Source organism: Eptesicus fuscus, chromosome 5 (genome assembly GCF_027574615.1).
Source record: "Eptesicus fuscus isolate TK198812 chromosome 5, DD_ASM_mEF_20220401, whole genome shotgun sequence".
In the NCBI taxonomy this organism is placed as follows: domain Eukaryota; kingdom Metazoa; phylum Chordata; class Mammalia; order Chiroptera; family Vespertilionidae; genus Eptesicus; species Eptesicus fuscus.
The window spans coordinates 17062269-17080808 of record NC_072477.1 but is presented as its reverse complement, the minus strand read 5'-3'; the positions used below and the strand labels follow the sequence as shown (position 1 = coordinate 17080808).

The following is an 18540-nucleotide window of genomic DNA, read 5'->3' as shown; positions in this document are numbered from 1 at the left end:
TTAGAAAGGTACAGTGTAAATTAAATGGTGCCCTTGGTGTGCCTGGGAAAATCTAGGGCTTTATGTAAAAAATTAAGTATCCCATGTCCTGACCACACATTAGTGCCACACCATCATGTAACAGCTGCAAAGATTTGTCAACTGCAACAGAAGACCGATATTGTATCTTCACCTCTCTGGGGCACTTCACAAAGAAATTAGCACCAAACACTCAGGCAGAAGGTGCTTTTATGTGGTCAGGTGCTTATTCTTGTTTTTTAAAGGATAGTAACTGAGTTGCTCTCTGAAAATATAGGATATCAATCTTTTAGCAGATGCAGCCAATAAATTCAAACTCCAAAATAAACAACATCTCTATCTGAGGAACTGTAAACACAATTAACAACTGGAGAAAAATTAACTGCTTTTACTGGGAAACATCCAGATATGTTAAGAAAAAAAAAATTCTGCTAACTTTTCTTGTCTTGGAAAGACAAAAGATATTGTGGGAAATGAATAAATACACATTATTCCTGAGGTTGACAAATTTGCAAGAGTTTAGTGACAATTTCTATTGTTATTTTTCTCCTAAAAAAAAAAAAAAACAAAACAGAAATGATGCAAAGAAATGGATACTGTATGTTCTTAAAAGTTAACCTTAATTCCACCGAGAATAGTGATTTGATAAAAAGAAATCTCTGCATAGAGAGTATGTACAATCTGAATTTGAGATAACAAAACTTGAGAGTAAGGGGTATTTTCAATCAGTACTACCTCAAACAAGAACAGAGAGCAAGGAGGTCTCTGTAGCAATTGTGTACACACTTATGTAAGACTAGAGAGGCCCAGTGCACGAAATTCGTGCACGGGGGGCGGGGGGGGGTGTCCCTCAGACCAGCCTGCACACTATCCAATCTGGGACCCCTTGAGGGATTGGGCCTAAATGGGCGGTTGGACATCCCTCTCACAATCCAGGACTGCTGGCTCCCAACTGCTCGCCTGCCTCCGTCTGATTGCCCCTAACCGCTTCTGCCTGCCAGCCTGATCACCCCCTAACCACTCCCCTGCCAGCCTGATCGACGCCTAATGGCTCCCTGGCCGGCCCGATTGCCCCTAAGTGCCCTACCCTGCCATCCTGGTCACCCCTAACTGCCCTCACCTGCCAGTCTGGTCACCCCTAACTGCCCTCCCCTGCTGGCCAGGTCACCCCTAACTGCCCTCCCTTGGCAGCCTGTCACCCCTAATTGCCCTCCTCTGGCAGCTTGGTTGCCCCCAACTTCCTTCCCCTGCAGTCCTGGTCCCCCCAACTGCCTCCTCTGCAGGCCTGGTCACCCCCAACTATCCTTCCCTTCAGGCCTGGTCCTTCCCAACTGTCTTCCCCTGCAGGCCTGGGTCTCCCCAACTATCGTCCCCTGCTGGCCTGGTCCCCCACAACTGTCCTCCCCTCCAGGCCAGGTCCCCCCAAGTGCCCTCCCCTGCAGGCTGGGTCCCCCCCAACTGCCCTCCCCTGCTGGCCTGGTCCCCCTCAAATGCCCTCCCTGCTGGCCTAATTGCCCACAACTGCCCTCCCCTGCAGGCCTGGTCCCCCCAACTGCCCTCCCCTGCATACCTGGTCCCCCACAACTGCCCTCCCCTGCAGGCCTGGGTCCCCCCGAAATGTCCTCCACTGCAGGCCTGATCCCCCCCCCCCAATGGCCCTCCACTGCAGGCCTGGTCCCCCCAACTGCTCTTCCCTACAGGCCTGTCCCCCCCCCCAACTGCCTTCCCCTGCAGTCCTGGTCCCCCCAATTGCCCTCCCCTGCTGACCTTGTCTCCCCCAACTGACCTCCTCTGCTGGCCCAGTTACCACTAACTGCCCTCCCTGCTTGCCTGATTGCCCACAACTGCCCTCCCCTGCAGGCCTGGGTCCCCCTGCAACTGACCTCCCCTGCATACCTGGTCCCCCACAACTGCCCTCTCCTGCAGGCCTGGGTCCCCCCAAAATGTCCTCCACTGCAGGCCTGGTCCCCCCCAACTGCCCTCCCTGCAGGCCTTGTCCCCCAGCTGCTCTCCCCTGTAGGCCTGCCCCCCCAACTGCCCTCCCCTGAAGTCCTGATACCCCCCAACTGCCCTCCCCTGAAGTCCTGGTACCCCCCAACTGTCCTCCCCTGCTGACCTGGTATCCCCCAACTGCCCTCCTCTGCCAGCCCAATCAGCCCTAACTGCCTTCCCTGCTTGTCTGATCACCCACAAGTGCCTTCCCCTGCAGGCCTGGTCCCCCAACTGCCCTCCCCTGCAGGCCTGGTCCCCCCACAACTGCCCTCCCCTGCAGGCCTGGGTCCCCCCCAACTGCCCTCCTTTTCTGGTCTGGTCACCCCTAACTTCCCTCCTCTTCTGGCCTGGCCCCTGCAGGCCTGGGTCCCCCCCCCCACCAACTGCCCTCCTCTTCTGGCCTAGTCACCCCTAACTGCCCTCCTCTTCTGGCCTGGTCACCCCTAACTGCCCTCCTCTTCTGGCCTGGTCACCCCTAACTGCCCACAAATGCCCTCCCCTGCAGGCTATCTTGCAGCGGCCATCTTGTGTCCTATGGGGTCAGCCATCTTTGACCACATGGGGGCGGCCATCTTGTGTCTTGAGTGACGGTCAATTTGAATATTACTCTTTTATTTGATAGGAAGGATGACCTAAAATACTTAATGGGAGTGCTACAGAGCCACTACTCAAAATTCTGTGTTTCTCAAATATCATTTAACAAGAGCTATAGAAGCATCACTGAGTCAATACAATTTAAAATTCATAATAAAACTAACAATTAAAACAAATGATAATTCTATCCCTATTACACTACCACTGTAAATATTTCAAACTTAAATACTGAAAATTCATAAACATTTTATAAGAGCTATAAAATATATTATTAAACAAAGTGGCATACACCACCAAAAAAGTTAAAATTTACTGAACTTCATTGTGAATACAATGAACCCAGCCACTCTCTCTACCATCTGCATATGAAATAAAACTTTTTATAAACAAAGAGTTCTCACCACTTCTTGTTTTTGGGTTTCGCTCAGTTTTTCGGTCAATCTTTCCAAAGCCCTTTTTGTTTCAGCATCCGACCTAAGCAACAAAGAAAAATATTTTAAGTTGGCTTAAAATATTTACAATTGAGAAAATATATACAATTAATAAAATTTATAAAATAATGTGATTACATAATATTCTACTGCAGTGGTTCTCAAATGTTAGCAAACATATGAGACACCTGGAGGGCTTGTTAAAAACAAAGAGTGAAGAGCCCAATCCCCAAAATTTCTGAATTAGTAGTTCTCGGATGGGGTCCAAGAATGTGCATTTCTACAAATTCCTAGGTGATGTCGATGCTGCTGGTCTAGGAAGTACACTTTGAGAAACACTGCTATACTAGAACATCATCTTCAACAACTAAGCTGCAATATCTTCCATTTTAAATTAAGAAGAAAGGAAGAGAGGGAGGGAGGGAGAACAAAACTCTTAATCTCACATCCTCTCCAGCAATTTATAATCCAATTACATAAAAGTGTGCTGTACAAACTCATTAACTTATCTCCCATTACCTTTTTCCCATCGAATTAATAATGTAAATACAGGATCATTAATAAAATAGTACAGAAAGACTTACAAAGGAAAGCAAAGGCCTTCCTCTCTCACACTTCCTCACTTCTAGTCCAAGCCCCACTGGCAAACATGTTTGATCATTTCCACTCTTAATTCTTTTGCTGATTACTTCCATCATTTCCAATTCTAGACATTTTCAATTGACTCCTTGTTTTGAAATATTTAGTTCACTCACATTGCTCTCTCCAAATTTGGATGAATGTATTGCTATTTTTAGTTTTTCTATTGGTTATCTGTGTGACTTGCATAATGTACATATACCTCTCATTAATATTCCATCATAGAGAATTGATGTTCTTTAGTTACTTTCTTTCATGCTCACATTTAGTCAGCTTACTTGGATCATTAATTTTCTTGTGCTTTTGTTTTTTGCTGGAGTTTTTCATCTTTTGGCCTTATATGGACCTTATTTATCACATCATTGATATTTTCCCCCACTTGTTACTGAATCATTTATTAACCTTTTGCACTCGGATGTCGAGTGTGACTCGACACGGTTAGCATTAGAATAAAGGAATCGAGAAAAAAGCAAGCGAGTGCAAAGGGTTAAGAATCGACTCCACTCACCTACATTATTCCCAAGGACAGTTCCTCTGCTCTTATCCAGAGTGAACAGTTCCCGAGCCTGCTATGTGGCTATCATTCTGGGTATTATTTTCACTAAATTTCTTAGTTAGTTTTACTATTTTTTATAATCTATACCTTACTCTTTCTTGGTTACCATCTATTTTACTTATATGTCCTTAGGTAATTTCGTTGGAAGGAAGTTACCTTAAAAGATAAATTTTCTAAGTCTATATCTCTGAAAATGTCTTTCCTTATACCTCTTTCTTGGCTTTTGTGGTTCCATGTGCTCCTGGATTTCCCCCGTCTCATAGCTGTTGCTTCTCAGTCCAGTTCCTCTGTGTACATGACTTCCCAGGATTGCAATGCCTTCGCATTCAGCCCTGTCCTTGATGCTCTCAATACCGTTTCTCCTTAAATATCCTCCATTTCAATGGTTCCAAATGCCACTTCTATGCTGACCACTCTTAAAACCTCTAAAAGGGACTTCTCCTCTGAGCTCCAATGTAAATACCTAGCTGAGTATTTTATATTTCTATTTGGATGTCTTACAGGCATCTTAAAACTAACATATCCAAGGTCAAAACTTAATTTTTACACCTCACCTACTTCCCGTCTTCCATATTTCAAAAGTGGCATTACCATCTACCCAGTTATTCAAGTCAGAAATCTGGGAGTCATCTTGGATTTAGTCTCCTTTATCCCCTCCACATATAACCCACTGCTAAATCCTACCTCTTCAATATGCAAAAATAAATAAATAAATATGTGGAAACACACTCCTGTCCAACTGCCCCTTGCCATAATCCTGGTCAAGCCACCATCATCTCTCATATTAATGCAGAAGTAGTCTAACTTAGCCTCCTTAAATCAGTTCTCCATATAGCATCTGAATGTAACCTTATTTAACCCTTTCAAAAAGCTTGCTTTCCAGTGTTCTTTTACAATAAATGTCAAGACAAAATAAAAATGAATAATTAAATGAACATATCAGCCTTTCTGAATCAGACAGAAAATTAAACCTAGCATCTGCCTACACAGGATCCTATCTAATAAAAGAGTAATATGCAAATTGACCATCACTCCAACACACAAAGATGGCCACCCCCATGTGGTCAAAGATGACCACCCCATGTGGACACAAGATGGCTGCCACAAGATGGCCAGCAGGGGAGGGCAGTTGGGGGCAATCAGGCCTGCAGGGGAGGGCAGTTAGGAGTGACCGGGCTGGCAGAGGAGGGCAGTTAGGGGCAACCAGGCCTGCAGGGGAGGGCAGTTGGGAGGGACCAGGCCTGCAAGGGAGGGCAGTTGGGGGCGATAAGGCCTGCAGGGGAGGGCACTTAGGGGTGACCGGGCCGGCAGAGGAGGGCAGTTGGGGGCAACCAAGCCTGCAGGGGAAAACAGTTGGGGGCGACCAGGCCAGCAGGGGAGGGCAATTAGGGGCAATCGGGCCAGCAGGGGAGCAGTTAGGCATCGATCAGGCTGGCAGGGGAGTGGTTGGGAGCCAGCAGTCCTGGATTGTGAGAGGGATGTCCCAGATTGGAGAGGGTGCAGGCTGGGCTGAGGGACCCCACCCCCCCATGCACAAATTTCGTGCACCAGGCCTCTAGTTTATAAATATGAATTAAAAATCTGTGGTACAAATAAAGCAGAATTGGATCCTAAAATCTTCCTCATCCACAAAGTTAAGCCACCAAGTTTCACCAGAAACTTGACTCCTATTTTGGATTAAATAAAGTTTCTCTTCCTCACACCTACCTCTTGAAATAATTAATGGGAGTCACACAAACTATTACTAAAGGGTACCAGCCCATGAGTCAGCAGATTTTCAGTCCCCACCGGACATCCAAATGTCCATTAAAACTAACCAACAAAGTCATCCCTGCAACTTCCCCTGTGTATCCTTGCAGCGGTCGCCAACCCATGGTCTGCGGGCCACTGGTGGTTCATGAGGTCCGAAAGGTTGGCGACCACTGGTTTAAGGAAACCTTTGGAGCAGTGGTCGCCAAGCGGTGGTCTGCAGGCCACTGGTGATCCATGAGGTCCGGAAGGTTGGCAACTGCTGTCTTACAGGACAACTACTTCCTAAACTCATGTTCCTATGCTTAATTTATACCCTTCCTTCAAATGTGTAAAAGGAACACGATTGGGACTAGCACTGGGTACCGAAAGCACGTGTGAGCGGTGGCTCCAGCACCAGATGCAGGTGCAAGCAAGGCCAGCACCGGCAGCAGGTGCGAGTGCCCAGTGGGACCATGGCACGCGGGAGCAAAGAATTTTCAGTAACCACCAAAGGCTCACCCCAATGACAGCAACCAGCCTTGGTCTGGCACACCCACTCACCTGCTCCGCCATCCCACTACGGCCAATGCCCAGCATGTTCTGCGCTATGCAGCCTGCTGCTGATGCCTGCCATGTTCCGCACGCACCCCCTGGTGGTCAGCGCACATCATAGCGACCAGTTGTTCGGTTGTTCCGCCGTTTGGCCTAATTGCATATTAAGGTTTCATATAGAGAGACTAGAGGCCCGGTGCACAAATTTGTGCACCAGTGGGATCCCTCATCCTGGCATGCAGGGATCAGGCCGAAACCGGCTCTCCGACATCCCCCAAGGGGTCCCAGATTGCGAGAGGGCGCAGGCCAGGCCCAGGGACCCCCACTGGTGCATGAATCTGTGCAACGGGCCTCTAGTAGTTGATATTCATAGATTTAACAGTTATAGTTTTGACTCTTTTTGCTATCACAACACCAAGTTGGTGTGTGGAATGATTTCATTAGCCGGAGTGGGAGTTAGCAAGTGAACTTGGTAAACAAATTTCAATTCAGCTTTGCTATTCCCTAATCATTGTTACACAGATTGTAACTCTTGAGAAGGGATATAAAATCTTTGTTTCTGGCCTCCAAATGAAAACCAACTGTCCCGGCTGATGATGAAAATGAAAAGATAGTAAAGAAATTTTAAATAAACGGTACTTCTTAGGGACTACTCAGAATTGACAAGTTGCACAGACTGGGCAGATATAAACCAGTGGCTTTTGAAGATTTCAACTGAAAACTAAAATATCAGATTCTACAATGGGTCATGTCCATTGATCGACAAATTCCACTTTATGCTTTTTATTTTATAGCTCCATTATCAGTCAGATGGTCTCTGAGTCTGTCTGTCTATCTGTCTGTCTCCATCTCTCTCTCCTCAATGTATTTGTAAATCTACCTTTTTGATAAGGTTCTACAATGTCTCTCTCTGCAGTGTCAGCATTCCATTGTAGTAAGTTAAAATGTTTTTAAAAATATGAAATTAATGTGTCTAACATTGAGTCATCATGATACATTCTAAATTCAAAAGGACTTGAACTGTTTTAGTATAAAAACACAGTTCAGTTTTTTAAATTCATGTAAACATGTAAATTCTAAAACCTATTTCATTCTTCGAATAATTCATGCCTCCAGTGAAAACCATACTCTGCCTTTACCTGCATCTTCTGGCAAGCTCCCGGTTGAAATCATCTCCAAGGCGAACTTGTTCACTGCTGAGGTCTCGGAGGGACTGATGAAAAGCATGAATCTAGGAAAGGCAGAACATAGTTATCCATTTAGAATTCTGTTAAATCTTCCATGAAGACTCACTGAGGGTAAAGAATAAGAACTTGTTCTTTGTAATAAGGCCCAAATTTTATAATGTTATTAAGTCTGAATAAAATTTAATGTCTACTCTGAATAAAATAAAATATTCTTTCCAAAGAAAAGCAACTGTTAAAAAGCAATATATAATATTAACCATCACATCTTTATAGTACAATAATTCCACTCCTTATAGATACCTTAGAAAAGGGATCAGCAAACTTTTTCTGTAAAGGGTACAATAGCAAATATTTCAGGTTTTCGAGCTATATGGTCTCTGCCACAATTACTCAACTCTTCTGTTATAGCACAGAAGTAGCCACAAACCAATGAACAAGACTGTGCTACAACAGAACCTTATTCAAGTAGACCACACCCTGCAGCGTGCCAACCCAGGCTATAGAGAAACGTGCCAACATGCACCAGGAACCATGTAAAAGAATGTTTGGAGCAGCACTGCTCGTAATGAGAACAGTGAAAACAAACCAAAGGTCCATTAAAAATAGAATTGGAACAAATAAATTCCAATATATTCCTCCAGCCGTGCATCCTACAGCAATGAAAATGATCAAACCTACCTACACATTAGTAAGGCTGAATGTCAAAAGCATAACATTGGATGGAAAAAGCAAGTTACAAAAGATGGTCTACAGTATTATTCCATTGAGATAAATATGATGTAAGTAGTAAAAATGATTTCTTTTAAAAAAGCAAGATAATGGTTAACATAAACATCAAGGTAGTTGATAGCACATGGGGAAAGAAGGAATTAAAAAGAGGCTTTGGGGGTATAACAACAATCTGTTTCTTGGCCTGCGTGATGGTTACATGGATTTTCATTCATACTAGAGGCCCGGAGCATGAAATTTGTGCACGGGGTCTGTGTGTGTGTGTGTGTGTGTGTGTGTGTGTGTGTGTGTGTGTCCCTCAGCCCAGCCTGCACCCTCTCCAATCTGGGACCCCTTGAGGGATGTCCGACTGCCCATCGGGATCGGGCCTAAATGGGTAGTCAGACAACCATCTCACAATCCAGGACTGCTGGCTCCCAACTGGTTGCCTGCCTGCCTGCCTGCCTGATTGCCCCTAACTGCTTCTGCCTGCCAGCCTGATCACCCCCTAACCACTCCCCTGCCAGCCTGATCGACACCTAACTGCCCTCCCCTGCTGGCCTGGTCACCCCCAACTGCCCTCCCCTGCCATCCTGGTCACCCCTAACTGCCCTCCCCTGCAGGCCCAGTCACTCCTAACTGCCCTCCCTTGCAGGCCTGGTCCCTCCCAACTGCCCTCCCCTGCCAGCCATCTTGTGGCAGCCATCTTGTGTCCACATGGGGGCAGCCATCTTTGACCACATGGGGGGTGGCCATCTTGTGTGTTGGAGTGATGGTCAATTTGCATATTACTCTTTTATTAGATAGGATTATTGTACTTTTAATTGCCAATATTTATCTATATACATGAGTATGCTATAATTTATAAAAATTTTAAGTTATATATAGATTTGCAGAAACAACAATTTGATTTGTTTTTAACAAATGAATGTTGAGCAACTAAGCAGTGCCAACAATTGTGCTGGGAAACAAGTGGCTCACAATTTAACATGGAAGACAGATAAGTAAACAAAACCACAAAAATGTCACACGGGGCATTAAGATGTACATAGTCATGTGGAACTAAAGGTCATCTTAAGAGAATGGACTTAAAATAAGGAAGAACAATGAAAGAGAAAGGAATGGAGGTAATACAGTGGATGAACAACAGACAATACACAGGTTTTACCATCATGATTTTCCCATTTTGGAAACCAGAATCCTAGGACTCATCTTTGACATCCCCATTTCACTCATCCCACCCTCCTCACATGGTCATCTGATCTTCAAGACCTTTCATTTTGTCCAGCAAATAGTTTTTAAATCTACCCTCTTCTTTCCAACTCCATTTCTCCTATTCCAAGTGACCATCATCTCCACCCAGAATACAGCAATATCTTCCTAATTGGTTTGACCACATTGACTCCATTTTCAACACTGGAGCCAGGGCAATCTTTGCAAAATAGTTGTCACTTCCTTACAAGGCTATACATGTTCTCAGTGCTTCATATATCTTTAGCCACATGGACTTCTTTAATTTACTCATAAGCACTATCCTCCTTCCTGTCAAGGTATTTGTTCTACCTTAAATGACTCTTACTGAACCTTTGGATCTCAGCTCATAAGCCATTTGTTTTTCGAGAAGCCTTCCCTGACTGGGGCAGGTGCCTCTAGTATACATTCCCATAGCTTTATGCCTCTTTCTGTTAGAACATGCATCTCTGCACATAATTGTGGATGTACTTGTGCACTTATTTGATGAATATCTAGCTCCCACTCTAAGTTATAAGTTCCAAGAAAATGCAAGGTTTTTGCTCATCATTGTTTCCAAGCACAAGAACTTTCCCAGGACAGAGGAACATAAACAAATAGAATGAAAGAGTAAATGAGTAATGTTAGGATATTATTCTCTGCTCTAGGTTTAAACATATCATTCATGCTAACAAGTTATAACCACCAAAAAATAACATAGTGAAGGAAAAGTTTCTACAAGGTGTCTTCTAATGCACTTGGTTTTGTTATCTCTTTATCTTATGCAATAACAAGTGAAAGCTATAGATGAGTATACTAACAAAATGGGAACCCTCAGTCCTAAAACAACCAAAACAAAGATGTCAACGTCAGCAAAATCCCCTAGCCCCTATCTAATTAATGTAGCTACCCAGGACAACAATAACAAAAATGTTTGTTCAGCACTTGCAGAGAAATTTAAAGAAGCAGAAAAAGAAATATGTCCATAGAATGAATACTTCTGAAATTTTAGTGCATACATAGAAAAAGTATGGAATTTCTTACTTAACAGAAAGTGGCTCCCTTGATGACTCAACAATCAGAAAAACACTAATTGAAAAATAACAGGTTAACCACACAAGGACTAACTTGTTCATACTAAACCAAACTTAGCAAAACAGAAAGTAGCTGGCTTAGCAAGGCTTACAGAAGAGTGACCCAGCTGAACAAGGAAACAAAACCTGTCCAGCCGAAACCGGTTTGGCTCAGTGATAGAGCGTCGGTCTGCGGACTGAAAGGTCCCAGGTTCGATTCCAGTCAAGGGCATGTACCTTGGTTGTGGGCACATCCCCGGTAGGGGGTGTGCAGGAGACAGCTGGTCGATGTTTCTCTCTCATCGATGTTTCTAGCTCTCTATCCCTCTCCCTTCCTCTCTGTAAAAAATCAATAAAATATATTAAAACAAACAAAAAAAAAAAAAACCTGTCCAAGTAAACTCACTTTTAAATTGTTCTACAAAATATAATCCTCCATAACAAAATTCTAAATAAATATATGATGATGATTAGTACATTGAAAATAAAATAGTTTACTTATTTTTAAAAAATCAGTACAAAGTTACTGGTGATGAAACTCTGGTTCAAATATAGTCATAGAATTCAAGTGTCAGACATTTATATAGAAAGGTAAGGAATCTGGAGTACAGAATGGTACAAAGTACCTGGCCCACGTTCTCAGTCTCCCGAACAAATCGGACACCAGCTCTGGATCTAATTCGTTTACTACCCTGTTGATCCCCATAGTCCTTGAGAGGTGAGGTAGGTGGAAAACGGTGGCTTTCTTTATAAATGAAAGAAAAGGAAAAGGATAAAAATGCTGCATGAGGAGAAATGATCTAAAATTTTACCAGTAAGTACATAGCAGATATGAATATACACATGTGCCCTTAGCCCAGACTACTCCCCCAAGTATGTTACTATAGCCATAAAATTCCACAAAATTGGCACTAATCTTGCTCTTAAAGCTGATAAAATGAACAAAAAATAAGCTGGAAATAAACTATCAAAAGTTCTAATTTGCTATACTTTTCAAAGAAGTAATATATTTTCTCTTACACAAAAATAACTAAATAAAAATAACTTTTATATCCCCCTACTATAATACTACTATAACAGAATTTTTCAAATAACAAATTAATGAATCTAACATATAAATGGCATTTAAAGATCAATAAAAACTAACTACATAAAGAAGAATAGCTGATTGTGTCCTATTTGTAATCCTTATTATCGGGATCGATAGCAGTATTAACAATGTGAGCTGCTGATGTGCACTCTACCTAAATCACCTCCCCTCACTGCAGACTTTTTTACTCTTTTCTAGCCTAAGTCTTGTATATTCAAACATATCTCAGTGCTGCAGAAAAGTACAAGTAAGATTAATTACAAACTGTTTTCACCTTTAATCCAGCCATTGAATTCTAGCTGCACACCAAGAATAAAGATCACCTGTTCTTAACAAGTGTCATAGGATATTTCATAATGAGAGATTTGAAAAACTATGAAACTAGGATTCCTAATCCAGAAATCTACTAATATCACTAGATCCTATTTTTGTTTTGATTGATGGTAGATGCTTCAATCCTAGTGTTGTCAGTTAAAGCTCTGCATGGTCTATGGAGTCTGAGAACAACAAAAGCAGTAGACTCACAAGAACAGAGTACTGTTAGACATACTTTTTAATATTCACTATACAATAGCTGAAAGCTTCTTTAATACCTTATTTGTATGATTTTATGTATGGGTTGTAATTATCCAAAGATTAAATAGATTAACTATGCACTTTGGGAATATTTTTTAAATGAAAGGGATTTTCAGAACTTCTGTAGAATTTACCTGACACAGTGCCACCATCAAGGTCACTTGCACTCAGACTTGTAACAGAAATACTTCTCCCTCCTGAGTTTCTCAATAAACGTTGACTCCGTAGTTGGCCTATTGATTGTTCCAAGCTTTCTTTTAACTAAATTAAAGAATATAATGGAGATTTATTCTCTTTAAACAACTTGCAAATGCAAATAGACTAGACATTTCAAAAGCTATTTTTCAAATATCTAGGTTCTGAAAGAGAATTTACATCAGAGAAAATTTTGAACTAAGTTATGTTAGGAAATATAAAAATAGTAAACATAAATATATTAAGAACCAATTCTAACATCAGGTTTTAAACAGCATCTGACACTATCTATTCCATCTTTTTATTACCAGAATTGAAAAGAAATGTCTAGTCCAGCTGGTATGGCTCAGCGGTTGAGGGTCAACCCAGGAACCAAGAGGTTACTGGTTCGATTCCTGGTCAGGGTATACTCCTGGGTTTCGGGCTCGATCCCCAGTAGGGGGTCTGCAGAAGGCAGCCAATTGATGATGTTTCTCTCTCATCAATGTTTCTATCTCTCTATCCCTCTCCTTTTCTCTCTCTCTAAAAAAACCAATAAAGACACATCCTATATAATAAGAGCCTAATATGCTAAGTGTCTGGTCATCCAGTTGTCCATTCAACCAATCAAAGTATAATATCTAATGATATGCTAAAGCCGCACAATCGCTCACTATGACATGCACTGAGCACCAGGGGGCAGACAGTTGACTGGTCGACCAGTCGCTATTACGTGCACTGACCACCAGGGGGCAGATACTTTGACTGGTAAGTTAGCTTGCTGCTGGGGTCCAGGCAATTGGGATTGAATGAGACGGGTGGGACATGCCCTGAAGCCCTCCCACGGTCCCTCCCTGGCTGGCCAACCTCCCACATCCCTCCCTGGCCCCGATCATGCACCATTGGGGTCCCTTGGCCTGGCCTACACCCTCTTGCAATCCGGGCTGAGGGACCCACCCCTCCCCAAGTGCACAAATTTCATGCACCAGGCCTCTAGTAAATAAATAAATGAATGAATGAGATGTCCAGGCTTACAAAACCAGATCCCAATGTCTAACTAACCTGCCACCCATGCTTAGAAACATAACAAGGCCAACACACCTGAAACGAAAGCCTTCCTCCCTTCCTTCAGAAACCCCAGATCTGTAACAAACAGGAAACTGAACAGCTGTCACAGTGACGGCTGCTCTGGAAACAATGTGTACTACCCAACTCTATACCAGAACATCTTTCATTCATTCAAAGATTTAAATTGATTAAGGTATTATGTATGTGTCCTTATTGCCCCTTTGCCGCGCCCCCCCCCATCCTCCCACTCATGCCCTAACCCCCTTGTTGTCTGTGTCCATTGGTTAGCCTTATAGAAATTTAAATCTTTGAATGAATGAATAAGGACACATATGTAATACCTTAATCAATAAAGAAAAAAAAATTTTTTAAAGATTTAAATTTCCAGGAAACTACATGGCCTGATGTCAATGTGTTAGTACACACTAGAAATTACAGTTGTTCATATACTCTCTTCAGCTCATTAGGAAATTGACCAGCAGGTTATAAAAGAAGGTATCTTTTTAGACCTAAAGAGTTACATTCAATAAAAACACACTAAATACTAAAATAATGCCCACACTTGTACACAGGTATATACTCAAAAAGAGTATTAAACCAAAACCCAAGGGAACAAAGAGTAAAGCTGAGGAAAATCCACATACCCTGAATTGCCGAGAAACTTCAGGTCTAGATATCTTATCCAAGGATGAATAAGAAATAATGCTAATAAAAATAGTGCATGAACCACATAACAAGTTATCTGTAACCTGTTAGAGAGAATGTTGAAACAAAACAATTGATTGAAAAGAGAGGGTCTCCTAAACTCAGACAGAATTAAAAGACAGAAGCACTATAGAGAGAACAAGGTGACTTCCTTGGGGAACTATTCAGAAAGAAAGAAGCTGCAGTTGAAGAGAAAGCACAAGTGAAACAACATGAACCACAAGTGAGCAAATCCTTTTTCATTTTGGATTTAACTCTTCTAGAAAACCAAGGTTAAAACAGTCTGGATTAAAAGAAGCACAGTTAGAATTTCAGGAATCTACCTCAATTGTTGCTCTTATTTCTATTAAAAAAAAAAAAGGCTAAAGGCTACTATTTCTATACATTCTGTCCCCTGCTTCTCTAATTGCCATAACCTGTCTGCATGTTTACAACTGTAGGACCCAGCCTATCAATCCAGGAAAACATACAGATGAGGCCCGGGAGAAGCAACATTGATCTTGAGAGTAATTTACATATAAGTAAAAGAGAACTATATCTAACATATTACCTAGATCAGAAGTCTTACACAATGAACACAAAATAGACTATCAATCATCTATAACAAAGGCTCAGAATAAAATTAAATAATGTTAAAGTTAAAAACCTCAAATCCAATCTGTAACCTCAGAAAAGGATTAGAAATGGAAAATGATTTTAGTTCACACAAGCCAATGACAGAACCAGCTCTATTAACTTTTCCTGTGTTTTTTTTCTTTATTATTCACATCTTTCAAGCTAAGCCTGATGTCACTATACTTTTGGAAGCAAAATCAGCTGTCATTTCTTATTATTGCTACTTTTGAAGGTAATCTGCCTTTTTTAGCTCTGGCTATTTTTAAGATTTTTCTCTTTGACTTTGTCAATGGTTTTACTATGATATGACCATGTACACTTTTATTTGTAGTTATCTCATTTTTGACTCATAGAGATCCTTGAATCTATAGCCTGATATCTTTCATGTTGTACATTCTCAACCATCAGCCCTTCAGACCTTGTTGATGCCCACTCTCCTCTCTCCTGAAAATCCAGTTGCATGCCGATGGTCTTGGGCTCTACAGCAGCGGTTCATTGGAAAACACAGATATTTACATTATGATTCATAACAGTAGCAAAATTACAGTTATGAAGTAGCAACGAAAATAATTTCATGGTTGGGGGTCACCACAACATGAGGAACTGTATTAAAGGGTCGTGGCATTAAAAAGGTTGAGAACCACTGACTGTTAGAGCTTTTTATCATGTTTCCTATGTGCTTCTATATTGTTCATCATTTCATTCCTCCATTCTTTTCAGATAATGTATGCTGGCCAATCTTTCAATTCAAAATTATCTCTTTAACTGTAAACAAACTGATGTTTAATCCACCTGTTAAGGGTTTTAGTTCATTGATTTTTTAAATTATATTTTTCAGTTTCCAAAATTATCATTAGTTTTTTTTTTGACAGTTCCAATTCTTTGTCAAAACTCTCAATCTTTTAATTTCTTAAACGGATTAAACATAATAATTTTATAGTCCCATATATACTTCTATTGTCTATTGTTTATTGTTTCCCTTGGTTTTTCAGTCACCTCTTATAATTTCATATGCCTGGATATTTTTTTATCAGGTGATAGACATTATATATTAAAAATTGTAGAGATCATTTAAAGCTCTGGATGATGACAACTTCCTTCAGGAGAGATCTGGTTTTTCTTCTAGCAGGAAGTCAGGCTAGGGTCACTAGGAATCCCAAATCGCCTTATCCAATTAGGAATTAAGATGATCCAAAGCTGGGCTTCTGTCTCTATAAGGGCTAGTCTATCTTCAGTTTATCACTTCTCTTATTTTCAGTTCACCATTTCTCCTACTCATTCACTGTTTGAGTCCCAGTTGAAAGCTGGAGGGTTGCTGAACTCCAGTTTTGATCTGCCAGCCTTTTGAGTCTATTGATAGTTCTGATCTTAGCCTCTCTGCTTCCAGCCTCTTCTGAAATCGGCTACTGTGTAGATGGAAGAAAGGAGTCGCATTTATGCCAGATTTTTACTACAAAAGGCCTCACTGCTTTGGTAGGTCTCTGATGCATTAATAATACTATTTTTTACTTCCTTTTTTTTTTTTTTTTTTTGGCCTTTCTAGTTGTTCAGAGTAAGAGAGTTGATCCAAAATAATCTTATCTACCGATGCCAGAGGCAGAGTATGCCAGTATCCTTTTTATGCAGGCTTCTTTGCTAACAAATCCTGAGCTGTAACTAAAAGCTGATGAATAAAATAAACTTACACACAGGCACACACACCCACAACCCCTGTTAACAAAAATGGGGAAAAGCCACCATGGAACATAGGGAAAAATATTGCAGAACAAGAGAAATTAATCATTTCAGAAATAAGATAAACTATTCGACAACTTCATTTTAAACTTTAAAAGGTATATCATAAGCCATTGAACAGATGAATAGGCTGATAAAGACCAAAAATTGAAATGCAAAAGTAAATAAGCAGGATAAAGATTTTTCTTTTAATATCAAGGCAAAAACACATCCTCCACCTAAAACACAAAACTAAAAATGTAACAGAATTAAAATATACACTTAAAGTAACAGTAACACAACAGACACTGCACAAAATCTAAGCATGATGCATGAAACTAACCTAATCACTCCTGAAACACAAAATCAAAGAGATGAAGAGATAACATGTAAAATAATAAAAGTTTCTTCAAATTTTTTAGGATTATAACTCCTAACTAGGTGCAAAAGCAAACCAAACTTGAAGTTAAAAGAAAACAAAACAACACTAATAAAGCTCAGTTTAACATTAATTCAGTATGCTATTATGCTGAAACAAAAATAATACTCCACATGAGACTGTGGTACTGATTCCAAAGGTGCAGATTCTTGCCCAGCCAGTGTGGCTCAGTAGGTGAATGTCAATCTATGAACCAGAAGGTCATGGTTCGATTCCTGGTTAGAGCATATGCCCGGTTTGCAGGCTCGATCCCCAGCAGGGGGCAAAGCAGGAGGCAGTTGATGGATGTTTCTCTCTCATCAATGTTTCTATCTCTATCTCCCTCTCCTTTTCTCTCTCTGAAATAAAAAAAAAAAACCATGTATTTTTAAAAGTGCAGATTCTTAGAGTCTAGCATGACAATATCACCGCAGACCAAGTGACAATTCCATTTCTATCTTTCCCACATCACAAAACATGCAATGACATTTTCACAATCTGCTATAAATGCTTCATTTACATGTTCTTTTACCTCTGCTCATTTGATATTAGAATAAAAAAAACTTGAAGCATTGTTACTATGTAAAATGAAAGGTACCCTTAATAGTACATTACTGTATTTTGGGTGGGCAGACAATTTACTCATGAACATAGAGGTGGGAAAAGCAATATTATGTATGCTGTCAAATTTAGCATATGCTTTTATATCAAAATAATCAAATATACATATCACTGTGAATGGTGCAACACATTGTTATTTATAGTCACAATGATACCCTCATGAAACTAAAGTTAAACCCAATGAATTCAAGGAAAGAAAACTACTGAATGTCTGTATACCAAGCACTATTAACATAGCAAATGCTTGAAGGTATAAGTATTATTGGATGGATTAAAGAAATAACAAGAAGATATGTGTTTAACAAGTGTCTAAAACAGTATAACCACTTCAATAAATGTTATAAAGAGAATTATATGATTAGGTTCATTTTTCATGAAGCTCAAGATCAAAAAGGTTTAGTAGCTTGCCCAAAGTAACTGAATGGTTTCTAGCAGAAAAATCAGATTCATTTTGAAGTCTGATTCCAAAATCTACATTTTCCCTCAAGACTCAAAGCAAAAGTCTGTAAAAATTATTCTCTTGTCCAGCTTTTTCATGAGAGACTTGGTAATAAAATTTTAAACATAGAATTCTAAGAACCTAATTTCTAAGATTTGAAAAATGTATTTACATAAAGAAGACAGCAGACTTTAATTGTTCAATTACAATTTCTTACCCGTAGACTCTTACTACTTAACATTAAAGTTATTAAGAGACTATGACTAGTTCTCAACTTCAGGACAACTAGTAAAACTCGGCCAGAGAGAAAGGGGCACATGCCTTCAACTATGAGAGATTACAAGTGGCTTGTGCCTGGCTCTAAACCATTAACTTTATCCTCCTAGGGTGTCACTCAGTATATTTAACAA

General features: G+C 40.7%; 1 protein-coding gene across 5 annotated transcripts in view; it reads right to left on the bottom strand.

Annotated features, from left to right (window-relative positions):
• Positions 1-18540, bottom strand: part of CEP128 (centrosomal protein 128) — a 364379-nt gene that overhangs the window by 309440 nt on the left and 36399 nt on the right. For all 5 annotated transcript variants that reach the window (XM_028155817.2, XM_054715853.1, XM_054715854.1 and 2 more), the window contains exons 5-8: positions 12512-12638; positions 11338-11456; positions 7653-7744; positions 3006-3078 (exon numbers count right to left, since the gene is read on the bottom strand). In XM_028155817.2, coding sequence (XP_028011618.2) covers positions 3006-3078; positions 7653-7744; positions 11338-11456; positions 12512-12638 — 411 coding nt within the window. The remainder of the gene's footprint in view (positions 1-3005; positions 3079-7652; positions 7745-11337; positions 11457-12511; positions 12639-18540) is intronic.